Consider the following 19,787-nt stretch of genomic DNA (forward strand, 5'->3'; position numbering starts at 1 on the left):
TTGCAGTCCATAGTGTGGCACCTAGAAAGGCTCACTGCTGTATCAAGTGACTTTCCTGATGTACCTGTAGTGCATCAGGTACAGTCTAGCTCATGTCTGTAAATGTAGTCTGCAGAAACAGGATCCATCTTATTAATGTAAGCATAAAGTTTTAATTGTATTTATGCTTTTTTAATCGGACTTTGAATTGATTTTTTTGTGCATGTGTCATTTATGTTTTTTACAGCTTCCCATGCACCTTACAAGTGGGATTATTGGCCACACGACGATGTTCGTGCTGAATGCAGATTTGTGGGTCTAACTAATCTTGGAGCAACGTGTTACTTGGCATCCACCATTCAGCAACTGTACATGATACCAGAGGCCAGACAAGCAATATTTACTGCAAAGGTATGCTTCTGATAGAAGTTTAAATTTAGAATTGATGCAAATGCTGATAAAGTATAAATTTTAAGACATCTTGATACAGAAGATTTCTGCAGGGTTTAGTTTGCTTGTTGTTCAGTTGGATTATTTTGCTGATGTCTAAGGTGAAGAGTTGTCTTCTTAATGTATTTGTAATGTGGTAGGATCTTAAGGTGGCATTGTGATAAAATATGTTCTCAAACTCATGTTTCTTTTGCTGTCAACTAGATAAATTCAAGTGTGGGTTTATGTGACTTGTCTGTTGTTTCTTAACTCCTAATTCATCATTTTGTTAGGGTAAATGTCATTCTTATTGAATGTTTATAAAGGCCCACAACATAGAATCATAGAATAGTTTGGGTTGAAAAGGATCCTTAAGATCATCCAGTTCCAACCCCTGCCATGGGCAGGGACACCTCACACTAAACCATGTCACCCAAGGCTCTGTCTAGCCTGGCCTTGAACACTGCCAGGGATGGAGCATTCACCACTTCCTTGGGCAACCTTTGCCAGCGCCTCACCATCCTCACAGTAAAGAACTTCTTCCTTATATCCAACCTGAACTTCCCATGTTTAAGCTTGAATCCATCACCCCTTGTCCTATGACTACAGTCCCTAATAAAGACTGTCTCCAGCCTCCAGCATCATTGCAGGCACCCTTCAGATATTGGAAGGCATGTATCTCATGCTACCAGAAGTACAGCAAGTCCTGTAAATTACCATGCATTCATGAAATACAATATTACTTCTAGCTATTCGTTATAAAAGAGAAAGCTTTGTTTTGGTCCTTGTCATCAACAGGGCATGTATGTGTGAAACACCCTCATTGCAGTGACCTCATCATTGTTTGTTATCGTTGTGTTAGTGGTAGTATTCCCTTAACTTCATTTAGAGTTAGCCATTTATAAAGAAACAAAAAAATTCAATACAGCTGCTGTTGTATGTGAAATGCATTATATAGTGGGTGGATCAAAACTCCCACATAAGAGAATTGATAAAAATTACCCCCAAATTGCTTCAGTCTTTGTAATACCTTCACAAAAGCTCCCAGCTGCAGTAAATTTTTAGCGAAGAGAGTCATTATTTGACTTAGGTTTAATGTTGACATGCCAAAAAATCGAGTAGGTGGTGCTTTATATACAAGTGTAAAATAGTGCACTGTGTGTTCTTGTACACAAGCGTTTTCCATAATTGTCCATAATAGAGTGGTTGGAGTTTTCCTTCAAAAGATGGTTATTTCATCTGCTTAAGGGCTGTTTGGGGAAAGTTACAAGCCAAAAGATAAAATCTTCTTTTATGGATTTCTTTTAGTATTCAGAAGATATGAAACACAAGACCACTCTCCTAGAGCTCCAGAAAATGTTTACGTACTTAATGGTAGGTGCAAATAGAGGATATTTTATGAAGTATCTTATTTGGGGGGGGGGTGGTGTGGATAGGGAGACAAGGGCAAGAAAAATGTAGTTACTATTCTGTACGTCAGCATCTTAATTCCTTTACTTTTTACTTACTTGGGAACTATTACTTAGCAAATCAGTTAAGCAAATGTAATGGTTTCCATGAAGAGACAATGTAATCCTAATCTAAGAGAGGTTTTGATATTGGGCAGCAACTATAACGAGCAAGCACCAGCTCTCAGACATTACTGACTGTCTAATGTGTTCTTAAAAGATGTTTATTAATGGGAACATGAGGATCCGGTGCTACAGTCTGAACATCCTTCATATAAACCTTTCACCCCAGCACATTAATGCTCAAGTGAGAACAGGATGTTACCATAGTTATGGGACATTAGTTACAAGTCTGAAAATCCAGCTGCTTTTTAGTTACATGCTGTGTCTGGGCTGTGCCCTGTGTGGACACCCTGTGCCCTTACATTGCTAAATGTCAGAGTGGCCCAGGAGCTCCTTGGCCAGCTGTCTGCTTGGACGCAGTAACAGGGTGGATTCAGACAGCAGACCAGGTTGAAACTGGGTAATTGACTGTGCCTTCCTAATGAAGTATTTGATTGTTACAGGAGCCCTCCAGGTAAGAATCTGGGACAGTTCTACTATTACACTGCTGTGTTTAGTCCAGTCTCCAAACTGACTTTGTGAATAGTCAATAGAAACTGTTCCAGCAGAAATGACTGCATCAGTCTTCTGTATGGACTTAAGATAGTTTAGAGATACTTTGTATGTAATAAGGTGAGTAAATAGTCGTGAATTACACAGATGCTGGGGAGGTCACAGAGGGCTCCCAGCTGGATTATAAGAATTTAGCAAAGTGGTGCTTCAAGGAGCCTCCCCAGGTCTTAACCGAAGATAAGCACAGGAAGGACCCTAGCAGCAGAGTTCCATCACCACCAAACGCAGCCTGGCTGTCCCATTAGGATGTTTTGATTCCATATGTGAGCACCATGCCAATAAATCCCAATAAATTATTTGTTCTTTTTAACAAGCACCCTGCTGTGAGGGACTGTCCTGCACCATTGCCATTCACCTTCTTTCACATGGACCTTGTAAAGGGTTCTGAGCCTGATTCTTTGTATCGTGAAACAACTTGTTTGCCCCAGTTTTGCTGGTGATAAAATAAACTATATTATTTTATTCATTGCATTTTCCTTGCTCCAGTATTTTAAAGGCTGATCTAATGTAATAAAGCATTAAAAAGCCACTAAAAACTTCGAGATTCCAGAATCAAAAAAAATTGAGGCAGCTCAGAGGTGTTCACTGTTGTTAAAATAGTGAGACATTCCTGAAATGATGAAAAACCTGAGGAGAGCTGAGTGGTTTTGTTCTTGGCACTGGCTTTTGTGGAAGAAGTTCATGACCACTTTGAAGACAAAATAGAGGAAAGGAATTTAGGCATGTAGTGCCTGCTATAAATCATAATAAAAATAAATCCATGTATTTACATAAGCATAAAATAATACAGGAACATAAAATCTTGGGATGATTTACCATTATTATAATGTTGGAGAAAGACTTTTTCCAAACAAGGTAATACTTACAGGAAGCACTGTCTTGACACATGTCCTTAAAAGAAAACATTATGTATGTTGTTACTTACAACAACAAAGTTCCTTCTGCTGTAAGTAAGTTCTGCATTCCCAGTGTGCAAGGCAGCAGAATAGGGGATGTATTCTAAAGAACTGCTTTATATGACACATTCTTTTCTCTGACTAAACACATGCATGAGAACTGGGTGATAAGTTTATCCCATAGAGAAGTCTGAATGAGAATGGAGCACTTGTCAAGATTAAAGTCAGTAATGTCCAGAAATACATAAACACAGGCTAATGTCCTTCATATTGTTTAGTATCTGAACAGCCATGCAGAAAATGGATATGTGACATCTTCAGCCAAGTTATTGTCTTTTATTGAGTAATTTTAAGTATTTATTAAATATTATTTAATATTTTACTGATGGATTTCATAATAATCTGTTAAAAATGGGTTTACATTTCATCAGAAGCATTTAAACACTTAACTGTAACACCCATATGGAGATGTATGTAAAAGTATGTCCCTTTTTAAATAGACTTTAAATTTATATGATACATATGCTTGGTGTATCTGTGTAATATAAAATATAAGGATTGGTGTTGATTTGCTTTGCTTGGTATTTTTTACTTCAAGGAAAGTGAGTGTAAGGCATACAATCCAAGGCCTTTCTGTAAAACCTACACCATGGATAAGCAGCCGCTGAACACTGGAGAGCAGAAAGATATGACAGAGTTCTTCACTGACCTAATAACAAAAATAGAAGAAATGTCTCCAGAACTGGTGAGTTATTAAGAGGGAACAAAAGGGAGCTTGAAAACTTACAGATTTGCTCAAATTTCCTTGACAGAATGTATTAATTCATTCACAGAAAAATACAGTGAAAAGCTTGTTTGGAGGTGTTATCACAAACAATGTTGTTTCTTTGGTAAGTGTTCATCCCTCATGCTTATCTTTTAAAGATTAGGGGGGGTTTAACTTCTCAAAACAGTTACTTCATTGCTTTCCTCTTTCATTGCTGTGATTCAGGACTGTGAGCATGTAAGTCAGACTGCTGAGGAGTTCTATACAGTAAGATGCCAGGTGGCAGATATGAAGAATATTTATGTAAGTACTGCCAGGCTGAGATGTGTACCGTAGATCACAATTATAACCAGGTGCAGTCGAGTCTAAAAGACTCTTCTGTACACTGTTGAATGTGTTGGTGCTTTCTGTATCTAATTTTGGTGTATTACTAGGTTTATATTACTGGGTGATTTGGTTGAATTGTTTCATCTTTTCAATGCAACATGCTATCAGCTGGTGCCATTTGGAATTGAGTAAAGATTGTGTTACAGTCAGTAATTGCTACTTGCTTCTGTGCTTTAAAAATACCATGGCCATTTTTATATCGAAGAATTGTGAATGTCAAAAGGTTTTATAGATATGTGCACTATTGCTTATTAAGTTAATTTAAAACTTACACCAGCATAATTTTAGGTTTTAAACAAGTATTAATCCCCACACTTGGAATTTGAATTTTAAGTACTTAAATTCCTTGGGACAGCTTGGAATATTGAGTGCCCTCTTTCTGAATTGGCTCCTAAATTCTGTTTTTGGGTCAGGAACTGGTTTTCCTGTCAAGCCCTGCTCTTAGTTCAAGTGCATGTACTTCTTGCAACCTTTTTGATGCCTTTGACCACCTTTACTTTCATAACTTAATGGCAGTGTTAAATTAACTGTAAGATTGAAAGAGAGGGGTTTATAAAGCAGGCCATGCAAGCACAAGATATAGATACCTAGGAAAAATGTAAGCTCCTTCTTTGTTTCTTCCATCAGGAATCTCTTGATGAAGTGACTATTAAAGATACCTTGGAAGGTGACAACATGTATACGTGTTCGCATTGTGGGAAGAAAGTGCGGGCTGAAAAAAGGTATGATTAAGAAGAAATAAACTTTCCTAATGTGTCTTTTTAGTAAATTACTGAAATTACTATTGGAATGAGGGTGATCCTGTAGATGAGCAGGACTGTGGTGTCATTTGGCTTGCCGCTGTGTATGCCTGTGAGGATGTGGTCCCTGTGCAAGTGAGCACATAAATAAGAAATCAAATTGCCAAAACAAGGAATATAAGGTAACTTAGCAAAAGATCACCTAGAGAATAAAATGGTTGTGACCTTTTTCAATGTAAGTAAAAGTAAATCTGTAGAAATTTGTGCCTTTTGAAATCTGTTGCTTCTCTTGTTATTAATTTTTCAGAGGTTATTCAGGACCTGTGTTACCCCTTATGCTATGTAATTGCTTAGGGTTTCATGCACAACCCCAAAGTTCTTAATTGAAATTCATAGTTTTAGAAATCATAGAATCCCAGAATGGTTTGGTTGGAAAGGACCTGAAGCTCATCCAGTTCCAGCCCCCTGCCACAGGCAGGGACACCTTCCACTAGAGCAGGCTGCTCCCAGCCCTGTCCAACCTGACTTTGAACACCGCTAGGGATGGGGCATCCACAGCTTCTCTGGGCACCCTGTGCCAGCGCCTCAGCACCCTCACAGGGAGGAACTTCTAATTAATATCTTACCTAAATCTCCCATTTAAACCCATCACCCCTTGTCCTAACATTACAGTCCTTGATGAAGAGTCCCCTCTCCAGCATCCTTGTAGGCCCCCTTCAGATACTTCAGACATTTGCTGCTCTGAGGTCTCCATGCAGCAAAAATGTTTTGGTATTTTAAGTCTGCTAATAAAGAGAAAGCTGAATATAAAAGGTATATTGCCTTTATATTGCAGCTAACAAATTTCTGATTTACAAATGACAAACCTAATCGTTTTTGTAGCTGTTAAAACAACATGGGTGAAAGAGAAACCTACTTTAAAATCAGTATTGTGACGTTAATGAGATTTAATACACAATATGTTCTGCATTGAAACTCAACAGTTACAGGAGAGTAACTCCATATAATGAGGGGATTTGCATTGTTAAATACGTTCATGACTCATTTTATGGTATCAGTTTACCAAACTGTCATTCAAGCCATGAGTAAGCTTGATGTTTCTTCCAAGACATGATGTTAGGCTAGATAGAATTGTTCAGGAGGCTGAGTTTAACCTTCTTGCTGCCCTGCTCCAGGGCATTCTGATAGCTGAATTTTATATTCATCTGTCTTAGCAATTCCAGTTTTATGTTTGAAATAAATGTGTTTAAAATCTTTGTGAAAATACAGTTCAACCTGCTAAGCTTTTGTAAATCATGATTATTTCTAATCCTTCAGGGCATGTTTTAAGAAACTACCTCGAATCTTAAGCTTCAACACAATGAGATACACATTTAATATGGTAACCATGATGAAGGAGAAAGTCAATACACATTTTTCATTCCCGTTACGTTTGGATATGACACCTTACACTGAAGATTTCCTCATGGGAAAAAGCGACAGAAAAGAAGGTATGCTTCATAAACTGAATTCAGCAAGCTTTGCCTCTTTCAGCTGTACCACTTCATGTATGCATAACATAAGCAAACAATTCATTTTAAACAAATAAAATCAAAGATCATTTTAATCAACCTATTACACATTCTATTTAATATGAGAAAACTGGCCAGTTATTTCTGCTTTCATTTACTGTTCAGTTTGAGTTATTCTTACATTTGTTTTTAAAATATGAGAGAAATTGCACATAATTACCTACAGTTTGTTGCTGGCTTATTTTGATTTTCAGAGTGATGCTTGACTTCAGCTGATGGGTGACTAACTGCCCTCATAAATAAGATGTGCTAACTAGGCCTAACTTAGTTATTAGTCCTCATCTCTGCAGTAGTGGTGTTCTGCAGTAATTGTTTCACAAGGGTTGAGGTCTGTGCTCCTTGTTCTGGGTATGGAGTTTCTGTCTGTCATCACTGTACTGTGCTGAAAAGAAGTGCAGCTATAGGAAATGTGTATGTAAGGCATGCTCATGTTGGAGATCAGGTGTTCAGGGAATAACATTAAATATTGCATTCCATTATTGCAGGGTTTAAGGAAGATGGTGGATATCTGAAAGAAACTGAAAGTTATGAATACGATCTGATAGGTGTAACGGTTCACACGGGAACAGCAGATGGTGGGCATTACTACAGTTTCATCAGAGATATAGTCAATCCTCATGCTTACAAAAACAACAAATGGTGAGTTATGCCAAACAGCATCTTACAATTTCTTATTTTAAAATAACTAATATTATTTGGCTATATCAAACACAGTTATTTAGGAGATACGTGCTGTAGGTTCCTCTCAAAAGCACAAGAGGTTGGGTTTTGATGGGTATAAGTATGTTAATCTATCAGCATATGGATTTGCGTGCTGTAGCTGTAACAGTTGTGGAGTGCCTTGGATGCAGGAGTAGCAGGTGAACGCCACGCCAGCCTCACATTACAGCCAATGCTTATTTCTTGACAGGACTATTAATGACTATAAGTCATATTTAATAGATTATCCTTCAGAAAATCTGGTTGTTACCTTTGACAAGCATACAGCTACATTTACGTTTGTGGAATTCAGTCCTTTTCATTTTGTCCATTTTCAGTGGCACAACAGCTTGAATTTTTCTTCACTTTGCCACACAGGATGCAGTGAGTTTGGAAATGCTGCTACAGTAGCTGGGTTATCTAAATCTGTTCTTACTCTGCTTTTTATATATGGAATTGTTTTCACATTTGATTTTCAAGTTGATCTAGCTGGTGATCTTCTATTGCCAGCTCCTTCTAGATGCAGTTTAGTGACGTACTGAGATGTTAGACAGCATTGGTTTTTCTATCTCTTCTTTTCAAAGATTAAAAAAAGATTCAGGATCTTCTTGCACATCAGCGATAGATGAATAACCTTTTAACTGTGACATCCCACTTCTGATTAGGAAAATTCTACATGCATTGGGCATATCATGGTTGTGAAGAGGAAGAAAAAGCTGGGAGAAGTAACCTTGGAAAGGGATGAGATATGTGCGTGGAAAGGAGAAGGGTCTTGCTAGGTGACATAAAGCAGGAAACACTCTGCCTCTCATTTCTGAATGCCATATCTTGGATTCTTATCTGAGGCCCTGGCATGGGAGACAAGATTTCCTCTATTCCCATTCCCCAGAATAGCTAGCTGGAGCATTTTTTAACAGTTCAACTTGTAACCCAGTCCCTGCTGCAGAGGAAATCTATCACAGTTGTACCATCTTCTCTGGCTCCTTCCGCTTTGTGTTCTACTGTTCTATGGAATGATTCTCTATTTAATTTTGATTTCCATGTCACTCATACTGAAAAAGAAAAGGCAAATCTTCCTGACTGCATTAAAACCCTGTCTGTATGAGAGTCAGGCTGGAAAAATGAGGGAAGTAATGTGTCTCTTGATAAGAAAAACCAAGAACTGTTAAATGCTGACTTCTTGCTCTTACTGAAAAGAAGTCCTTTTTGGGATCAGTTAGTTTAGTTTGCTGTGATTCAACCAAGACAGTAGAAGTTAATAGGAATACTTTAATCTGAAGAACTGTTTTAAGTGCTTGTTACGCTTTGTTTGCCCTTAGAGACAAACAGCAGTTGTTTCAAAAGCTTTCTGTTTTACAGGTATCTTTTCAATGATGCCGAAGTGAAACCATTTGATTCTGCCCAGCTTGCTTCAGAATGTTTTGGTGGAGAAATGACTGTAAGTTCTGACTTCTATTTTTGTCATGTTCAACCATTACCATAACTGTTGTCAGTACTTGCATGAAGAATTACATAGGGCTCACGTGTGGTCTGCCATCTGTTGTGAACGTATATGAAACAAAAGTGTTAGCTGGGTTTTATTAAACCTTTGACACCTTTGTTGAGCATGTGAACTTTTACCCTGTGTTCATTTAGTAGATGGTTGTTCTTCCACCATTGTTCTTTTCAAAGGGTCTCCCTCTCCTTTGGGGGCTGAAAGATTTGACCGAGTGAAACTGCTTGCAACTGCTGATGCAGCTTTCTAGTTTTTCTACACTTGCTATAGTAATAAAGCGTAGAGCAACAAGTGTAGTTAGGACAGTAAAGGAGAAGGGGCTTAATTTCTCCTGTAACAACTCTCGTATCATTTAATTTGTGAACATGAATACAGGTATTTTTATGTGGTTTTGAAAGACAGGTATCAGAAGTACAGTGTAGGTATCGTTAATGAATCAAAATGAATTAAGGGAATTAGTGTCTCTCCAAAGTAGAGGTATTTCTTCACTATATCTGATTTTATCACATTATACATACTGAAAAGTGGGTACTTAACTAGTTTAGGAATCCTTTGCTTGGATGGCTGCTTTGCTCAGACCATTGACTGAAGGAGTAATTACTTCAAGCTTATGCCTCAAAACAGGACTTTTTGATCTTTGTCTGTGCCTTGTGTCAGTAATTTCCAGATTCTGGTCTGTGAATCTCTTATGGCCAGATCCTTTTTCATTGGTGACAGACCGGAACTAAGAACTTGTCAGATCTGTGAACAGCTTATGCTGTGGTTCAGCAGGAAAGTTTGAGCTCTTATATTAGTAAGTGGTTGTCAAGCTAACGGATCTAAAGGATTTCCAGGCTTAGATAGTTTTGCTTTTATTGCAAGGAGATAAAGTTTCTTAAGTTAATGTTTGCTTGCTTTCAGCAGGGCAAGGTTTTGTAATACACTATGAGCTTTATCTTTTGGGTCAGCCCACTGTCCTGTGACATCAGTCTGAATATTTTTATATGGTATTAATACAGATAATAGTTGAATGACACTCAAATGTTCTGAGGTTATGCTTGAATCAATCATGTTTTATAGTTCTGTATCGTTGCATAAAACAAGGATTAATGCAGGATCTTACTAGAACAGTCCTGTGCGTAAGAAAACTCTTTGTCTGATAAAGACAATGAAACAATATCATATTTTGTCTGTCAAATGGATAAAAGACCTTCAGGTGCCTCAAAGGAAGAGGTGTCAATGAGATGGGTGAGGCAGGAAATTGCACGGGATACAGATCACAATATTGCATAGCAACTGTGAAAAATCCAAAAAGGAGGGAAAAAAGAAAGAAAATGACTTTGAACAAGAAATAGATTGTCAGCAGCCTCTCTGATATAATTCACTTGCACATTTATCACAAACTGTCCATAACCAGACCATTAACAAACTTGTAATTAATGGTTTTGCTTTCTTCTTGACAGACAAAAACTTACGATTCTGTTACTGATAAATTTATGGACTTCTCCTTTGAAAAGGTATTTCTCTTCCAAACACTTGTTACATGATTATATTTCTACTTCCACAATTTATCTCTCAAAGCAAAAATGATACAGATGTTTTTCTCTTAAAGACACACAGTGCTTACATGCTGTTTTATAAGCGGATGGAACCAGAGGAGGAAAATGGCAAAGACTACAAATTTGATGTTTCATCAGAATTGCTGGAGGTACAAGTTGATTTGTTTTAATATCAATTTTAAAATGCCGTAGGAAATACTAAACAAATCAGGACTCTCCGTAACCCCAGGAAAGCAAATACAATTTAAATCAATAAGATGACAATTCTTTCATTGAGTTGCCTGCCTTAGGACAATGTTCTTTGATAGGAAGTAAATTCAGATTTCCATTGAATGTAAATTTTAGACATTTTCTCATTCTGTGCTGTATTTTTTAATTTAATTCTGCATCATTCTGCTTCGTATTTATAAAATTGGTAGAACACTGGTTGGTTGGGTTTTGTGAGCACTTACCAGCATTTTGTGAACAGTTGCAGTACTACAGGAAGTAGTGGTACCTGTTAACCACCATCCTTTTCATCCTTTAGTTCCTCAGCAACTTCTATCTTTGAGGTGGGGCAAGATAATAGTTCCCGCTGTTTGTTTGCACTTTTGCTAGTGGGTTGTGAAATTCAAAGTGAAAGCATCAAGCAGAAAAGGATCCCTTCTTCCCCATAGGCATAGAGTAGACCAGGTGTTAGGAAAAGAGGTAGGGGAAACAAGCCCCAGTTACAGCTAAACCTCCCTGTTCTCCACAGTGATGGGGCTGGTTTTAGGACACTTGGCTGTTTATATAAAGATACTATTTAAGCCATGTATGGCCTGAGAAATTGGAAAAGGTAGAGCACAGGAGCAGAGTGTTTCACTAGGGATCCCCCTGTGCTAGATACATCCCCAATATGGGATTTGAAAGACATTCTTCTCCTTTTTTATCTCCTGAAAAGCCCGTTTCCCTGCTCCCTCTAGGGCATTGCTTTATCACCCGTCATGTGTTAGGTTCTTAACTTAAAGAGACTCATCCCTAGCCAGCAAAGCAGATTGTGCTTTTCATCCTTCTCTTAAAAATAATGACAGATTTTATCAAGGTTAAACTTTTATTTTTATGTGAAACCACTACAGATGTGGTCAAAACCATCATTTTGTGGAGAGGAACGGGGAGACCTGGCATGAAATCCTGTTCTGGTTAATGATGGAGAGTTAAATATTCCTATTTGAGAATTTATCAACAGTTCACAGAGCTCACCGGGCTTTCGGTCAGAACTTCAGCCATACCTGGCTGCTGGAAGGCCTGACTGCAGTTAGTGAAACTGTGTTTAGAGAGGTTTGGGGGGGGTTAAGTTACTACACTATCACAGACAGCACAATAAGGTCTGAAACTGTGGTTCCTTTTTTAACATGTTGGATCAGTTCTCGAAAATCTCAGCCTAAAAATGTAATTAAGTTGTAAAAAATGAGATCACAGAAAGAGAAGATTCTGAGCTCTGTTTCGCAGTCATAAGACAAGCAAAACTAATACTATGATATGAATAGCACAACTTTGAGCTAATCCTTTAAAATAAAGAAAATGCTTCCACACATAATTTTTCATAAGAAAAAATGCTGCTTTCTTAGCCATGGCAAGTGTTTAAATATTCTTAAAATCATGCTTATGTAGTGAAATAAACTGCTTTCTTGTATCTGATGTTAGCATTTTTTCTTCAGTGGATATGGCATGATAACATGCAGTTTCTTCAAGACAAGAACATTTTTGAACATACATATTTTGGGTAAGTTTTCCTTTAAAAAATGTAATATTAATGCATCTTTTCTTGCTGATTTTCATTATTTATTTTACTTAACAAGTAAAATTTCTGGCTCTAGGTTTATGTGGCAGTTGTGTAGTAGCATCCCAAGCACGCTACCAGACCCAAAAGCAGTTTCCCTGATGACAGCAAAAGTAAGTACTTTGAAAATATATCATGTTTATTCTGTATTTTTACCTTTCTTACATTTTAATTCAGGCATTTCTATAATTAATGGTGCAATATTATTATTTTTTTCTTTTCAGTTAAGCACTTCCTTTGTGCTAGAGACATTTATTCATTCAAAGGAAAAGGTATTCCATTTACTTGTAAATTCTCATTAAATAGCTGCATGAATACAGTGGGAAGGATGTCTGTACTTTTTCATTTTAAAAGCCTGATTTTGGGGTGTAATAAGTACCACAGGTGATACAAAGTTAATGGATAAATAGTGCTATTTAAACACATTTAAAAGAAGCACTGCACAATGGTGAAAGCGTTGGTTCTGGTTTTAACGCATAATAAAAATGTGTATTTATATATATTAAAGTATGTGTAAATACTCCCATGAACAACAGGAAAGTTCTGTTCCATCTGAACCGTCTTTATTCTTAGATATTACTTCTTTCTTGTCCTTGGTGACATGCTGCTAATTCTAGATGGTCTGGGATTAGTAAGAATTATGTTTGGATAGAATTACATGAGTAGCTGATACACATTGCTTGCAACTTGCATTGATTTCAAATGTATGTACCGTTATTTTCGTGTAGGTACAACCAGTTCATAAAGCATTTATTATTTGTATGCTTAAAATCTGTTGTTCTGACTGATTGTTTAGAAACGTTTAAGGATTAAGGAACAACTTATTATTCTAAGTTATAGTTTTTTCTGTATTTCTTTTTGCAGCCTACAATGCTTCAGTGGATTGAACTGTTAACAAAACAGTTTAATAACAGTCAGGCAGCTTGTGAAGTAAGTGACTTAGGAACTCAGCAAAGTACAAACCAACTTTCTATGTATTGTTTAACTTTCCTGGAGGTTCGTATCCCTGGAATATTTTGGAACTACTGTATTTGGCATATTTGTGCACTATAAGATGAAATTCATCCTCTCTGATTACTGCAGATTCTGGGGAATGACTTGACCTTTTGTTTTCAGAAACCTGTGGTGAGACCACAGCCCCAAATCATTTTGACACTGAATAAAAAGAGAGTGTCACCACCTCGTTATTTGATTATTACATACTGATTTATGTCATTAAGAGGTGTTTAAATGAAATCACCCAAGAGAAATGGAAAGACAGACTAATGTTTAAGGAGTAGCTGGGCCTGGAGTTGGATCCAAGGGCAGAGGACAGTGGGATAAAAGGCTGTGATGCAATGAAGAAGCCTGGGGGGAGTAAGAGCAGCTGAAGTCAAATTTGGCTGAAAACAAAGCAGTATGGCACTGTGCTTGTGAAGCTGTGGACCTTGAACCCAATGTATAGAAAGACTTGAAAGTCCTAGAAGGAGAAGGAAAAAAATGGAGGAATGTTTTTATATAAAGCTTTTAAAGATTCTGCCTGAAGAGAGTCTGAGACAAAGTGAAGAGGACTGAGAAACACCAAAGAATTCACTGTGCTGTTAGCCAAAACAATACTGGGATACTGTGGTGGACTTTCTGTGATAGTTTAAATGCGCAAGGATCCCAGTACATCCTGTATCCCGCACTAGACCTAATTCAGTAGAAAAGAATTAAATGATTTATTCTTTTATAAATTGATTCTAGATTGCTCAATTTTTATGTAACATTCTGTATGTGGGTGATACAGTTTTGTTTGTGTGGTGTAGTCTTAAGATGCTTAGAACAAGTGAAGACATTTAATCTAGTAAAGAATACTCAGGTGCAATTACAACGAAAGGGAGAACAACTTGGATTCTTGATATTAAACTGGTTTTCCTTGTGACTAAAACAAAATCCTGGGAAACTCAGCTGTATTATTTGCTGAGTCTTAACTTTAAATCATTCTCTGTCACTTTTATACCTTTTCTGTCTCTGGAGGGTAGTAAGGCTTTTCCACATGTTAAAATGCATAAGAGATTAATTCAGGAGCTCCATTCTTGTTTAAGCCTATCCCTATTCTACAAGATTCATTGTAAGCATTGCTTTTTATTCTGTTGACATCACTTTTCAGGATGAGTATGTTCTTCCAGCTAATTGAACAATGACATGCAGAACACAGAAGAAACTGGATATAAGTTAATGTTGATGTTTACTGCTGTTGATCTTTATTCCTTTCTTCTCACGCACAGAAGACATTTAGATTTCCCTTGGATTAAAACTCGCTTATTCCTTAATAATAGTTACATCAATTTCTCTTCAGACTTTAATATCATGCAAAAAGAAGATTGGACTAGAACAAGTTTGGAACAAAACTAACAAAGTATGTATCTTCTGCAGTGGTTTTTGGATCGTATGGCTGATGATGATTGGTGGCCAATGCAGATTCTAATAAAGTGTCCCAATCAGATTGTGAGACAGGTAAGAAAGAATGTTCCTTTCTAAGTCAAGTGACTGCTTGACCTATGAACAGAAACAGACAATTATTATGACACATACAGTGATTCTGAAAGTTTTTGTTCATTCCTGTAATTGTCTTACTCTTTTCCATTCTTGCATATAACTTAGAGAATATATTTGGCCATGGGAGCTTTATTGTTGTTAGAAACAAAATCGATATTAATATAGTGCCGTAGTCACACAATGACACAATAGATGCAAGTTAAGTTTTCTACAACTGCCTCATGATCTCTAAATTTGAACACATTACATGAAAAGATCTTATTTTCTGAATTAGTTCAACAATAATGTGTCAAGGTACACATTCATCAAATAAAAAAGAATAGATTATGCACATTCAGTACTTCAGTACTCAGAGCTTCAGTTCTTAACTTCTGCATTTGGTTTTTGTGGGTAGATTTGATTTTATATTATGCGACAAAGTTTTGTTTTCCTTTTCTGCAAATAGCTCAAACTGGAAAATAAACCCAAACCTATATTAGCAGCATTTGATATTCACAAATACAAGTACTATTAATAGTTTCACTTACACCTTCTTCACAAGTTGTTTAGGTAAAAACCTTAGCAATTACTTTCTCATCTGAATACCTCAGTTGAGTTTCTGATTATTGAAGTAATACTTAGATACAGAACCCTCCGTAGTTCCCATATGCAGCATTTCATTAAAGGAATATATTCCTTCAACGGGAAAACTCTATGCCAGATTTCAGGCAAAGCTGATGAATGTTTTACAAATTCTAAGTTACTGGAAGGAATTCCCTTAAAATTTATCCATAAATTCTTATAGCCAGAGGCAAAATAAGAAATACCTTGCAAAAAATATCTAAGCATTCCAGAAAATAGAGATTGAAGAAACAATAATGTTTATGAGCAGCAGTCTTGAGTCATGTTTCAGTAGTGAACAGTGCACACCAATATTAAAAGCACTTTTTAGGGCTCCTCTGTCAGATGTGTTTATAAATACCAGCTTTGTTAAAATACGACGTGTCAGTGCAGTAAGAAATGGAATTTGGGTGTCTCAATCCCAACTTTAACTTTGAATTCCACAGAGCTGGAAGTAGTGCTCAGCGACAGAATAGTCCTTGCTTAGGAAATCAGTGTTGACATCTCTACGTGAAAGAATGAACATGTGGAGTTCATTTGCTTGTCCATTTGCAGATGTTCCAGCGTTTGTGTATTCACGTGATACAGAGACTGAGGCCAGTGCATGCGCATCTCTATCTTCAGCCAGGAATGGAAGACTGGTAAAATCAAAGCACCTCAGCACTTCTACTTACTACATGCATTACCCTAACTGCTTGGGCTCATAAAAATAGTTCTGGTTTAGTTTTCTTTATTATTCTACCCAAAGTGCTCTGATTTATTTAAAAACACTACAATGGTTGCAAAAGCCAGTGTCTAAGAAGACATTGTTTGAAACATTTGTTCCCTTAGCCTAGGTTTTCAGTATGGTCTTTTCACTGCCAGTAACATGCTGCAAGTGTAAATCTCACTGCTTCCACATGAGAATCTGATTGTAGATTGGATCCAGAGGCATATAGGTGCAAATTTTAGTTGTAAGTCAGGTAGAAGAGGTTGGCGATGTCCTGTATCTTGTAACTAAATCACAGGCTTTGTCAAAAAGTAGGAAAAAACCATTGGATTCCATTTTTTCTGCCGATTGTCTAGAAAGCTGTCACATTGTCTCCAATTATGAAATCCTAATCCTTTTTGATACATCATGAGAAGAAGAAAGTGTTTTTTCTTTCATTTCTTGGGTTAAGCTTGTTAATCCTGATAATAACTTTTTTTCCAGAGCAAAAATGGCAGAGTTTGTAATAATCACAGTGCCAGGACAAAATTCAGGACCTGAAGATACAGTTTTCATGGCAATAAATAGAATTTCGTTTTCTCTGGAAACTTTACTTTTAAAGCCTCTGTCACTTGTTTTGTTCAGTGTTAAGATCCGACTTCCAGTAGATGAGTAAGATCCCCTTCATCAAGGGAATGACTTTAAGTAGGAGATCCCCTAATGCTGTTTTTCTAAGAATTCTTTTCCCGACTGGAATCTTGACTCAGAATACTGATTTTATTGCCCTTTCAACATTTTGAGTGGTGGATGCTACCTTATGTTAAGCCATGTTGTTACGTGGGGTATGTTTAGCATAAGAGGAAGTATGAGATAGCAGTGCATGATAGCGGGACAGAGTAGAAAACTGCAAGTTTGTCTGAATATTTTATTGTGTTCCTGGTTCTAGATGATTTTATGCTCTATGTGTTGCATGAAATAACCTAGATTGGGTTTTGTTTTCAGTTCGGATGACATGGATGGGCCTGTGGAGGACATCGGCAGTCGCTCTTGTGTGACACGCTTTGTGAAGACGCTCTTGTCAATCATGGAGCATGGTGTGAAGCCTCACAGTAAACATCTCACAGAATACTTTGCCTTTCTTTATGAGTTTGCCAAAATGGGAGAAGAGGAAGTGAGTATAGCCTGGTAGTTTGGAGAATGAGTTGTGTATAAGCACGTATATATTTTCAAGTAATTCAATATCTGCTTGTTTCAGAGCCAGTTCTTGCTTTCACTGCAAGCCATATCTACAATGGTCCATTTCTACATGGGAACTAAAGGACCTGAAAATGTAAGTTTGAATATCTTGTGTAACAAGAAGCACTTTCCTATTTTACATATGTCATTGTTCGTGCTCTGTCTCTTGAGCCACCTTTCAGCTGTTAAATTTAAATTGCTTCACTCATGTTATTTTTTTCAATGTTTAAGTGAATATAATATTCCGGAAGGATGCTGAATTAGCTATTTCTATTTACTATAGAAATAGTTCTTAAGTAGAAACAATTAAAGTTGCCCTTACCATGCTGTTAATGGTAATAGCAATCAATTGCTTACTCTTACTGTACAATTTGAGCTTTTAAATGCATTTGCTTTTTTATTACATAGATGAGGATATCAGGCTGTGTAGTGCCTTCAACCGACCGACATCTTGTATTTGTAAATACAGTTTAGCTTGTGCAAGCTGAATATTTCAATGTGAAAATCAAGTGATGAGGTTGGTTTGATTCATGCAAGTTTATTAGGTTGTTCTGGATAAATGACAAAACCCACATACAGGCTCTTTGAAATTAAGGCACAGAATGTCCACACTGAAGTTACCTTATTTCTCCCTTCAGCCACAGGTTGAAGTGCTTTCTGAGGAAGAAGGGGAGGAAGAGGAGGAAGAGGAAGACATACTTTCTCTAGCAGAAGAAAAATACAGACCTGCTGCGCTGGAGAAGATGATTGCCCTGATTGCTCTTCTAGTCGAACAGTCTCGCTCAGAAAGGCAAGAGCTTCTGAAAACCCAAAGTAAATTCTAATCTGAGCTAGGCCAGAACGAAATTACAGATTGTAGGGATTTGTTGGTGAGGGAGGTTTTCTTGTGTGCTTTTTTAACAGTATGAATGAGATTGTGTATGGGCCTATTATATTTTTAACCATTTAAAAGATAAGTGTTTAGTTAGTGTTGACCAAATAACAGTCAGGCTAAATCCTTGAGCACATTTAGTTGCCCACATTTGTATTTCTTTTATTTATTTAGTTTAATCAGACTGTATTTATCACTTTTGTTGAGTTTTATATCAATACCTTTATTTTCGTTTATATATTGTGATATAAAGAATATAAACTACCACTCAGTCCTGTATTTCTCCTTTGCCTTAATTGCTGATTGATAAAGGTTTTCTTTTGTATTTTAGACATTTGACCCTGTCACAAAACGACATGGCAGCATTAACAGGAGGAAAGGTAATTCCTTTAAATATGACTGTATAAGCCTCATAGAAAAGCACAGATGCATGTGTACATACATAACTGTAGACAGTGTGCTAGTATCTCGTTGTTTGTTGCAGGGTTTCCCTTTTTTGTTTCAACATATCCGTGATGGTATCAACATCAGGCAGACTTGCAATCTCATTTTCAGTTTGTGTCGGTACAATAATCGGCTCGCAGAACATGTAAGTATCAGAGACTGTAACTGGTTGTTGAAAAGCTTATCTGATAAGTGTAAGGGGGTAATTTGCATTCTTTTAACTGAATAAGCACAAGTCTAAGTGAGTGTTATTTGTTTTGTTTTTCAGATTGTGTCCATGCTTTTCACATCTATAGCGAAGCTGACTCCTGAGGTATGTAAACATCCTGCTTGTATATTAAATCATCTGTGTTAATATTTTTGTGTTTTAACTTACTTAAATAATCCTTCCCTAACCAAAATTCTTGCATGGGAGATGATCCATGGAAGTTTTTGTGACATGAAGTGAAGTCTAACTACACTGTGTATTAAGTTTTCTAAACCTGGTATGCAATTTAAGATGAAGGTTCTAATCAAAGACAATGTATTTCTAGCTTCTCCACCCACATGAGTTAAAAGAATTGGTAACAATAATCGTAGAATCATAGAATGGTTTGGGTTGGAAAGGACCTTAAGATCATCCAGTTCCAACACCCCTGCCCTGGGCAGGGACACCTCACACTAAACCATGGCACCCAAGGCTCAGTCCAGCCTGGCCTTGAACACCACCAGGGATGGAGCATTCACAACCTCCCTGGGCAACCCATTCCAGTGCCTCACCACCCTCACAGTAAAGAATTTCTTCCTTAGATCCAATCTAAACTTCCCCTGTTTAAGTTTGAACCCATTACCCCTTGTCCTGTCACTACAGTCCCTGATGAAGAGTCCCTCCCCAGCATCCTTGTAGGCCCCCTTCAGACACTGGAAGCTGCTCTGAGGTCTCTACGCAGCCTTCTCTTCTCCAGGCTGAACAGCCCCAACTTTCTCAGCCTGTCTCCATACAGGAGGTGCTCCAGCCCCTGCTC

The 19,787-nt window shown here is 37.3% G+C and overlaps 1 protein-coding gene across 19 annotated transcripts in view; it reads left to right on the forward strand.

The window, feature by feature from the left end:
- USP34 (ubiquitin specific peptidase 34) overlaps positions 1-19,787 on the forward strand; it is a 144,388-nt gene that overhangs the window by 95,834 nt on the left and 28,767 nt on the right. For 14 of the 19 annotated variants that reach the window (XR_013956568.1, XR_013956569.1, XR_013956570.1 and 11 more), the window contains 23 exons: positions 227-390; positions 1,717-1,782; positions 4,026-4,172; positions 4,261-4,317; positions 4,419-4,496; positions 5,208-5,302; positions 6,638-6,810; positions 7,377-7,530; positions 8,950-9,028; positions 10,528-10,581; positions 10,677-10,772; positions 12,303-12,367; positions 12,462-12,537; positions 12,649-12,696; positions 13,289-13,420; positions 14,822-14,902; positions 16,100-16,185; positions 17,235-17,403; positions 17,488-17,562; positions 18,107-18,258; positions 18,671-18,719; positions 18,824-18,928; positions 19,052-19,096. Coding sequence is in view for 15 of the 19 variants with exons in the window: in XM_080615155.1 (XP_080471281.1) it covers positions 227-390; positions 1,717-1,782; positions 4,026-4,172; positions 4,261-4,317; positions 4,419-4,496; positions 5,208-5,302; positions 6,638-6,810; positions 7,377-7,530; positions 8,950-9,028; positions 10,528-10,581; positions 10,677-10,772; positions 12,303-12,367; positions 12,462-12,537; positions 12,649-12,696; positions 13,289-13,420; positions 14,822-14,902; positions 16,100-16,185; positions 17,235-17,403; positions 17,488-17,562; positions 18,107-18,258; positions 18,671-18,719; positions 18,824-18,928; positions 19,052-19,096 (2,246 nt within the window). In the remaining 4 variants the exon portion in view is untranslated. The remainder of the gene's footprint in view (positions 1-226; positions 391-1,716; positions 1,783-4,025; positions 4,173-4,260; positions 4,318-4,418; positions 4,497-5,207; positions 5,303-6,637; positions 6,811-7,376; positions 7,531-8,949; positions 9,029-10,527; positions 10,582-10,676; positions 10,773-12,302; positions 12,368-12,461; positions 12,538-12,648; positions 12,697-13,288; positions 13,421-14,821; positions 14,903-16,099; positions 16,186-17,234; positions 17,404-17,487; positions 17,563-18,106; positions 18,259-18,670; positions 18,720-18,823; positions 18,929-19,051; positions 19,097-19,787) is intronic. The other 5 variants (XM_080615156.1, XM_080615149.1, XM_080615151.1 and 2 more) reach the window with 3 other exon arrangements.

Source organism: Psittacula echo (genome assembly GCF_963264785.1).
Source record: "Psittacula echo genome assembly, chromosome: 4".
In the NCBI taxonomy this organism is placed as follows: Eukaryota; Metazoa; Chordata; class Aves; order Psittaciformes; family Psittacidae; genus Psittacula; species Psittacula echo.